Below are 8846 nucleotides of genomic sequence, written 5' to 3'. Positions count from 1 at the left end.
TGACTTTCAAATCACTTCCTTCGCGGCGTGAGCATCATTCTCGCACTGGCCAGGCACTTTGCCTGTATGTTTTATATAGAGCCAGCTACCGTGAAGTCACCTTGTGACTTTCAAATCACTTCACTTCGCGGCGTGAGCATCATTCTCGCACTGGCCAGGCACTTTGCCTGCGTGTCTTATATAGAGCCAGCTACCGCGAAGTCACTTTGTGATTTTCAAATCACTTCACTTGGCGGCGTGAGCATCATTCTCGCACTGGCCAGGCACTTTGCCTGCGTGTCTTATATAGAGCCAGCTACCGTGAAGCCACCTTGTGACTTTCAAATCACTTCCCTTCGCGGCGTGAGCATCATTCTCGCACTGGCCAGGCACTTTGCCTGCGTGTCTTATATAGAGCCAGCTACCGCGAAGTCACCTTGTGACTTTCAAATCACTTCACTTCGCGGCGTGAGCATCAGCCTCACACTGCCCAAGCACGGTGGCTTAAATTGGAGACATCTTGTAGATAGTTTTATTCGGCAATATAACTGACGAATAATAATTATTGCCTGTGGAGATACTACGTAAGGGCTATTCAAAAATAAAAAACGAAGAATGTAAAGAGAAGACACGAACCAGAAAAAACCTTATTATCAGCTGGATTTTGACAACTTGCTCTTCGAAGCATAATCAAAATCAGAATCACGGTTTGTGGGCATTGTGAAAATTATTATTTTCTTTTACCGCTTAGTAAGGATCGTCTTTTAATGTAAATATTTTAGAATACCTAAATAAGATGCATTTTATTCTTCTTTTGGCATTTTTAGTAAACGATGCCGGAACCAAGGAGCCCAATGGCAAGTTTTGCCCAGTCAGTGAGCAATATTATCGATGGGCCCGTAACATGGTTCAGAGGTAGGCATTCTAGTGAGGTATTGTAAATAATATGAGGAATATAAAGTGTAAAACCTACATCCATAATTGTATAGCTATGATTTTTTTAAATCCTAATTTTGGTTTTGATTGCTTCATTACATAATAACATAACCTCAATTACATACAAGATGAGCACCCAATTGTTTGTTTACGTTTCATCAAACATAGAGTATTATTGCATTTTACAGAATCTATTGTTGAGCCTAATCAGAAGAAACAAGCGTGGTATCATCAACGTTTTCAACGTGTTCCTACAATCGATCAGTGTTACACTGACGATGCTGCTTGCCGTTTTGAAGCCGATCAACAATTTCGCCGGGATCGAATGGTTGAAAATGAAATCGTATCAATTTTACGCCAACGTTTCGAGGATTGTACAATGTATGAAGCGCCCGACCATATTAAAAAATGCAAGCCTATTTTAGAACAATATGAAAAGGCTGCTGAAAATTGGTTTATTAAATGTAAGTATTAAAAGCTTATTCATGAACATGAAAATATACTAATTTTCTAATTGAATTTTTTGAAATAATAGATGGGGATTTAGGTGGCTATGCTAATGCTAAAAGTGCATACATGAAGCAGAAACATCGTTTGATCTGGGAGCGTCGCCATGGACAAGTCGGCAGTGGAATGAAAACAGAGGAAGTACCATCTAGTTTTGTTGCGGAAGAAGAGTAAAATAGATTCCAAACGAAAATTATGCATTGAAATTAAAGCAAAATTATGATACTTTTAAGAACAAGACTCATTTGCGTTTTGTCTCCATGCACTCAATACATAGCGTAATGTATACTTTTCTTGCTGCCATGTAGGCACAGTAATCGCTATAATGTGGTGTAATATTATATAATGTCCTTTAATAAAAGTATTGTACATGATATAAAGCATTTGACATAACACGATATGATAGGAAGTATTTTCGAATATTACATATTTAACTAAAACTATCATTTTCTAGTAAAAAATATGTATATTAATAAAGAAAATATAAATCAGTTATTGTAAGATTAAAAAATATTGTAGATTCAGTAGTCCTTTGAGTATTAAGGTAGTGTTTGAAGTGTTGGGCCACTTTATTTTTCCTACAACTTGTATCTAAGTAAAATTGTATGAAATACGCTAGTCAAGTTTAAACTAAATAATCATAATACAGTTTCAAAAATGTCAGTTGAGTTATCGGAAGGCTAAAATAATTTTATATACAACGTTTTACTTAATAACTAAACAAGCAGCTGCGTAATTGTTAGCTAATAGATACTAATGGTTTATCCATTAGGCTCTTCTTCAATTTGGATAAAGCACTCGATTTTGGATCATTATTTTTTTCACGTTTTATGTTCTTTGCACCTAGTGGTATCATTGTACTGTCATGTAGGCGTCTACGAAATAGCTTGTAATACTGAAGGACCTGTGCATTGGCCCAAACTTGTTTTGGATCGAAATCTAATATTCGTAAGGAGTCCAATGATTTCGCGCGTGATAAAGCAACATATGCCTGCCCAGCTTCAAATACCTTCGACAGAGACATCTCAACGCAATCCAATGTCAGTCCTTGGCTTTTGTGGATTGAAAATGCCCATGCTAATTTCAAAGGCACTTGTCTACGTGTTATTGTACCACCCGATGCTGATTTTATAATCCATTTCTCATGACTACAAACGTATTCACGATTATTTTTAAATCGTACTACTGGTAGTCCTTTTTCAAAGCGCACCACAACACCACGGGCTCCATTTACCAGACCAGCAGATATATTAATATTTTTTAATAGCATTACCTGAGCATTAATTTTTAAATATAGCTGTGAAGTTGCCTGCAATTGTGAGTCCAATTGTTTCACCATATTCGCATCAGAGTCCTCAGACCGAAATAAAATGTTTTCGCCCTCTAAACTTTCAAGCTTTGTTTCATTTATAGATTGCGCGTCGTTTGTGTGTGAACAAAGTTGAGTTGCTAGAATACCACCACCTTCAATCTTTTGTTTAGATGTAGCTCGTAGACGTTTTGTAATTTCTTCGTTAACATGCCCGATTCGTATGTGATTTAATATATTTACAAATTCTGGATCGGATTGTCTGTGTACTTCTTTCAACTCAAAGACACACTGTATGCATTTCTCCCAGGCGTTTGATTGGAAGCAAAAACGTTGCGTTGGATTCGAATTGTTTTCATTTTTTACCACAGGCGGTAGTTGTAAGAAATCTCCGCATAATATCAGTTGTATTCCGCCAAAAGGCTTGTCATTTTTACGCACATGTCTTGCAACTGCTTCTATTTTCTAAAATGTTGACAAATATTCTGAGTTTAATATATATAATAAAAATTTGCTTTCAAACCTCAAAATACTGTCCATCCACCATAGATATTTCATCTATAATGAGTCTTTTACATTTCCTCCAAATCTGAGCACTTGCAGCTCGCGAGGCTAATTCAATGCAACGTGTTAGTCCATAGTCACCACCGCCAATACCGGCAAAAGCATGCAAGGTTGTGCCACCTGAATTTAAATAAAAACAATTAAGAATAAACAATGTGGCATATAGCTTTTGTTTTCGCTCACCAATCAGACAAGCAGCAACACCTGTAGACGCAGTCGCCATAGTACCGTCTGGTGGTAAAGCTGAAATAATTTTTCGTAACAGGAAACTTTTCCCTGTACCTGCAGAGCCTGTGAAAAACACGTTCTTGCCTGAAGTGCATGCACGTAAAACTTCCAATTGTTCTTCACAAAGTTTCACATTGTCTTCCATTCCCAGCGAAGGTGTACTTTTATCTTGATAAAGCCTTTTCGCTGCTGGTGCATTAGAAGTCACCTTTCCATCACCCATCTTAATATCATCAAATCGTCGTTTTTTAGTAGCCAGTGGTGATGGCGTTGTCGCAGAGCTACGTCCTAATAAACCAGCCTTTTTCCTAGCCATAATCATCTCTGTTGTTGTTATGGGAGAGACCTCTTCAAAATTACTAGGCTTTCCTGACAACATATGAGCTCTTAACTGTTTTTGAGTAGTAGCCTCATCTTTATGAACTGCACCATTTAATTTTATAAATATCGTGCGGAGAAAATACATTAAGGTGCCAGGTGGTGCATTTGACAAATACATTGAACAGTTCTCAATTTTGAAATTAATTGTCGCTTTACCTTCCGACATAAATTTCTTATGTACCATCACATCTTTCAGCTTGAATTTTATTGGTTTAGCTTTTTCACCGGCGACTTCAATGAAAAGTTCCCTTACATCATTTCGTATTAAACGTAATGTAGCTATCTTAAAAACCATTTTTTTTCCTGTCACACCGACTGCATTAGTCCATAAGATATTGACGGCACAAGTTAGGACTGCATCATTTAGATCCATTTTTATTAAACTTAAGATTTTGGACGGATGGAAAACTTTTTAGACGATGTTTCCTAAAATGAAATGTTAAAACCCGCCAAAATTGCTGACCTTGTTGTTTAACTTCTTCTTCTAGCTGAACATTCACAATTATTCTCTTATGTTGCCAGCAGGCAAAAATATTTGTATCTTTTAAATTAATAGATTTCATTTGATAATGGGAATCCAATATAGCCATCATTTCATATCACTTTTTCTGCTTACGAGAGCATTATATAGTTGAAATAGTTCTTTATTTGCATGAAAAAAAATACATAATAAATGAAAAATTTTGATTAAAAATTAAATACCTGAAACATATTTGCTATCTCCATTATCCAGTTGTTTCAGTTGGATTCATAATGTCAAAATCAGCTGTTTTGTTTATATGCTTCAAAAAATACGTTTTTTGGCGATAACTGAACAGAAAGATTGTAAATAATACATAATCATCGAAATGTAAACAAACAATTAGTGAAAAAATCAAACAGCAACTGATTTTGACATTTTGGATACAAACACTTCTTTCGTAAGAGGAAGCACGCTCCGTATCGACACTAGCTTCTATAATTGATTCATGGTTATATATACATATATGTATATACCTTTTCTGGTCATACCATGCTTTACATATTTTATATTTTTTGGTTATATTTTAATGAATACTTTCATACTCGCACTCAACGAACTAATGTTAGAGAACGTGAATATGTATGTTCTCTACTTTCTGTCAGTTTCTCTGTTGCCAACAATGGTCGGTAGTGCATGATGGCGGCGCCCAATGTATCTGGGAGATACGAAGTCTGATTGTCGTGGTCTATCCGAATGGTGTCGCCGCTAACTTTGCTGTCATAGAGTCGCAGATAACGCCGTATTGTTGTTCTGTTTATTTCGTTGAAGAAGGTAGTGTGCGTCGCGTATTTCGCAAAACATTTTAAAGATAAACGAATATTTCATTGACGTGAAAGGCAAGAATCGTGTAAAGAAACTTGCCAAGTGAATTAAAATAAAGGTTTTTAAGTGCTTATTATACACATAATTATGTATAAAACGGATATAATTAAAAATGTAAAGTCGAAAGTCATCGAGGGCATTGATTGATTTGGAAATCGCAAAATATAAAAATGGTGATAAATACGTAACATGGTATCGGCGAAATGTGAAGTGCTGCGAATACTAAAACCCTACGCACAGAACATGTTGAAGTTTACATTACATACTTATGCTAAAGTAGATTAAAAAATGTACATATAAAAAATGTGATAAGTAAAATTTTGCGAAAAATATTTGTAATATACATATACGGATGTGTGTTTAGAGTGAGCAAATGAAATCTTTGGCAATATTTTACACACTTAAGTGCCAGACGTACTTACATACATGCATACATCGGCGAAAACAAACACAACTGCGACAGCAAATAAAAATAAATAAAAACAAATGCAATACATATATACATATGTATGCGTATGCATACATTATTAAAAAAAAAGGTTTTGGAATATCAACCAGCCAGTTGTAGATGAGAAAAACAGACAGGGTGTTTAAAATTGCGACTTGGTCCCCTAATTTGTTTGTGCTTTCTCCCCATCTAGTGCCGCCCCTCCCTTTCGCTGAATGTCAGTATTTTCGACTAGTGTCGACAAACAGACGAGACATATGTCTGCCTCTGCGTCTCCAATATAATTGTGTACATATATTGTATATACTTTTCTTGTATTTTCTAATCAGAAAAGCAGCAAATAAATAAAGTGCAAGAACAACAATCAGGAGACAAAGCAAAAAAGAACCGAACGCAACGAAAATTCGACTGAGAGAGTAAAACACGCGCAAGCTAGCAACGCGACCACTGTTGCCGATTCCGTTCCCAATCAGCCCCAATCAGACCAACTTATTAGGCATTTAGCCGCACAGCATCGCAGCCACTGCTCCGCTCTTTGGGGCTACTCAAATAATTCGTATCGGTATACATTATCGCGCTCTCTCGGTAGTACGAAACTGGCAAAAGAGTGTTCGGAACGAGTGAAATAAAGAATAGAAAGAAAAGAAAAGGAGAGCAGCAGAAGTAGCAGAATCCAGTTGGATTTTTGACATTTCAGCCTCAGAGCGCCACAATTTGGTCATCAGTCGAACGGTCAGTCGCGAGGTCGTTTGTTCAGCGTATTTTTCTGCATGCGCATATTTTCTAAATACACTCAACCGTACAAACGCATAAATTTTTACTCACACATGCATATATGTTCATATGGATGGATGTATTCGCATATGAATATAACTATTTGTGGAGATACGTCGCACCAATAAGTGAAATGTGCAGTGTTTGCGAATTTGCAGTGCAGGTGAAGATGTCATATAATGTTTTCAGAAATTTCTAAAAGTTAGTGTTTTGAATAGTAAAGCATCCCAGTGATAAATACAAAATTTGTATATTATGTGAAAAGGTCGCTCAAAGAAGCAAATAATAATATAAATAAATAAAAGGAGTAAAATAAAATACCAAATCAAAATAAAGACATGAGGATTAAAGAAATATTTCTAATTTTTGCTGTGCCTGTGAGTTTAAAAATAGGCACAGTTTTTTAATTATTTGTTTTTATTTAGTTGTCAGCGCTGCTTTGAAATTTCGTCGCTGCCAAAAACCGGGCTGTTTGTAAAGTGCGCAAACAAGCAAATTAAAACGAAAGTTGCAAAAGCACAGAAAAGCTGGGGGTGGAAGAGAGTGTCAGTGGTAGCGAAACGGTCTTGGTGCTGTATGTCGCATTTACGAATGAAAATGACTGACTACAAAAATGCCGTCGGAATTGTATGCGAAAATAATTAAAGCAGTGAAAAAATAGAAGTAATATAAGAAAATTTGGTGTATACAAATTTTCAAAATATAACAAAATAGTATTAAAAGGCACATAATTAATAAAATAAAGGAAATATAATAAAATATTACACTTGTGCCACTGCATGATGTGCCAAAGTGTAAAAAAATCAATTAAAATTGTTCAAGTGGAGAAGAGTGCGATTAAAGTCGAAATTTTTGAATGTGAACATCTGTAAACAAGTTAAAGTCGGTAAATTGGACTGTTCTGTTGGTGTGTGACTTGAAGTTACTCAAATTTTTATTAGTCTCTGAGACTGCCGCTTCAGCACTACCTTCGTAAGAAGGAAGTGTTCAAAAACGGATAATAAAAAAAATGACTGAGTACGTTACGCCCAATATTCACACAGTGCTCAAAAAGTATCAGACAAGTGCACCAAAAAGTTTACAGGGACCTGGTCATGCGTTACCAGTTGCTGGCTGCCAGACCGGCCCCAATTGCCCGCTGGATGCCACTTTGACTGGCGTGAGTGGCAGCGGTGGCAACCACACAGACCTAAATACTGGAGGCGTTCGTAATCTTTGTTCTGGGCACCTGTCGCTTGGGAATTTGCCATCCAACAGTTCCTCCAGTAGTGTCCACAAAATATCGTCTAACTGCCCGCAAATAGTATCATCACAATCTTGCTTGAATTCACCAAATGCGGGTTCCGCCTTGCCACCGGTCGCACCGCTGATTAAAAAAGAAGTTCTCAGCTCACCCGAACCACATGAGCTGGGTGAAATATTGCCATCGCAATCATTGCCACTTCCGTTGTCAATGTCGTCACAAACAACGCAACCTCAATCCCAAACAGTTCCTTCTCAGCCTCCTGTTACCACAGTTAAAATTATACCACCCCCACCACCGGAGTTGTCGCAACCCATCTTTACCGCACCAGACTCGGGCTCCGGTGTATTATACGAAACGCGATTGGAAGGAAAAACTATTGGCTGTTTCTCGCTAGGCGGAGAAATGCGTTTATGTCTGCCTCAGTTTCTAAACAATGTACTAGCCGATTTTACCCTTGATCAAATAAATCGCATATTTGATGAATTGGGCATCTATTGTTCTCAATGTTCACCTGATCAACTGTTGGAATTCAAAGCAGCAAAAATTTTGCCTACGGATGTGAAAGCGTCCGGTTTGATAACACGCACTGATGCAGAGCGTTTGTGCGCAGCACTTTTACATCGGGTAGACCGAAATAATTACATTAGCGATGACGACATCCCGAAAGGTGCCATTTCCTTCAAAGTATATCACCGCTGTTTCGGGAAATGTGATGGTATCTGCACACCCGAACTTTACTCATACACAAAGCCAACTTGCATCATGTGTCTGGAATGCAAGGGATGGTTTTCGCCACAGAAGTTTGTGGGCCATGTTCATCGGGAAGTCGAAAATCGAACATGTCATTGGGGTTTCGATTCACGCAATTGGCATGACTATTTACATGTGGCTTTAGATGTCGAAAATCGAGAAAAGTATCAGAAGATTTTGGATGAGCTGAAGGAGGTCGAAATCAAGGAAGCTGTAAAGGCACAAAATGAAATACTCTACATGAAACGAAAGGTAACTAGCGAAATTTACAATAGATCCAATGTGATAAATTTAAATCTGCATTTATTTGTAATTGTATACATTGAATAACTCGCAAATTGTTTAAAACTGTAGTTTTGATAAAATTACGGTATTAGAT

The 8846-nt window shown here is 37.1% G+C and overlaps 3 protein-coding genes and 1 long non-coding RNA gene across 8 annotated transcripts in view; 2 read left to right on the top strand and 2 right to left on the bottom strand.

The window, feature by feature from the left end:
- The window catches only part of LOC126752393 (uncharacterized), a 2020-nt gene extending 1482 nt beyond the window's left edge, over window positions 1–538 (bottom strand). Inside the window, exon 1 of the long non-coding RNA XR_007665992.1 lies at window positions 206–538. This is a non-coding gene — a long non-coding RNA (uncharacterized LOC126752393). The remainder of the gene's footprint in view (window positions 1–205) is intronic.
- Window positions 539–636: 98 nt separating this feature from the next.
- LOC126752392 (NADH dehydrogenase [ubiquinone] 1 beta subcomplex subunit 10) lies at window positions 637–1662 on the top strand. 2 transcript variants are annotated; one of them, XM_050463139.1, is made up of 4 exons: window positions 637–729; window positions 807–894; window positions 1104–1379; window positions 1451–1662. In XM_050463139.1, exons 2-4 carry the CDS (start codon window positions 813–815, stop codon window positions 1594–1596), a joined length of 504 nt encoding a protein of 167 aa, XP_050319096.1. In that variant the 5' UTR covers window positions 637–729; window positions 807–812; the 3' UTR covers window positions 1597–1662. The 2 variants fall into 2 exon arrangements, with proteins under 2 accessions (XP_050319096.1, XP_050319095.1); XM_050463138.1 differs by having other exon boundaries at window positions 646–748.
- A 299-nt stretch (window positions 1663–1961) lies between these two features.
- On the bottom strand, window positions 1962–4368 carry LOC126752391 (ATP-dependent DNA helicase PIF1). The gene is made up of 3 exons (XM_050463137.1): window positions 3479–4368; window positions 3255–3415; window positions 1962–3196 (listed from the first exon to the last, which is right to left on the bottom strand). The coding sequence occupies exons 1-3, from the start codon at window positions 4275–4277 to the stop codon at window positions 2162–2164; spliced, it is 1995 nt and encodes a 664-aa protein (XP_050319094.1). The 5' UTR covers window positions 4278–4368; the 3' UTR covers window positions 1962–2161.
- A 795-nt stretch (window positions 4369–5163) lies between these two features.
- LOC126753643 (putative mediator of RNA polymerase II transcription subunit 26) overlaps window positions 5164–8846 on the top strand; it is a 71550-nt gene continuing 67867 nt past the window's right edge. Inside the window, exons 1-2 of one of the 4 annotated variants that reach the window (XM_050465297.1) lie at window positions 5164–5422; window positions 6897–8719. In XM_050465297.1, coding sequence (XP_050321254.1) covers window positions 7481–8719 — 1239 coding nt within the window. In that variant the 5' untranslated portion in view covers window positions 5164–5422; window positions 6897–7480. Of the gene's footprint in view, window positions 8720–8846 lie in introns of all 4 variants that reach the window. The other 3 variants (XM_050465295.1, XM_050465294.1, XM_050465293.1) reach the window with 3 other exon arrangements.

This window comes from Bactrocera neohumeralis, chromosome 3 (genome assembly GCF_024586455.1).
Source record: "Bactrocera neohumeralis isolate Rockhampton chromosome 3, APGP_CSIRO_Bneo_wtdbg2-racon-allhic-juicebox.fasta_v2, whole genome shotgun sequence".
NCBI lineage: Eukaryota > Metazoa > Arthropoda > Insecta > Diptera > Tephritidae > Bactrocera > Bactrocera neohumeralis.
The sequence above is the reverse complement of the archived record's forward strand: the minus strand, read 5'-3'. Positions and strand labels throughout refer to the sequence as shown.

Bases quoted from the DNA above. Each gene is read 5' to 3' on its own strand.
- LOC126752392 (XM_050463139.1), top strand. From the start codon at position 813: ATGCCGGAACCAAGGAGCCCAATGGCAAGTTTTGCCCAGTCAGTGAGC. The intron at 895-1,103 runs GTAGGCATTCTA...TGCATTTTACAG, and splicing joins GCCCGTAACATGGTTCAGAG to AATCTATTGTTGAGCCTAAT. The intron at 1,380-1,450 runs GTAAGTATTAAA...TTGAAATAATAG, and splicing joins TGAAAATTGGTTTATTAAAT to ATGGGGATTTAGGTGGCTAT.
- LOC126752391 (XM_050463137.1), bottom strand. From the start codon at position 4,277: ATGGATCTAAATGATGCAGTCCTAACTTGTGCCGTCAATATCTTATGG. The intron at 3,416-3,478 runs GTGAGCGAAAAC...ATTTAAATTCAG, and splicing joins TGTTGCTGCTTGTCTGATTG to GTGGCACAACCTTGCATGCT. The intron at 3,197-3,254 runs GTTTGAAAGCAA...TCAACATTTTAG, and splicing joins TGGATGGACAGTATTTTGAG to AAAATAGAAGCAGTTGCAAG.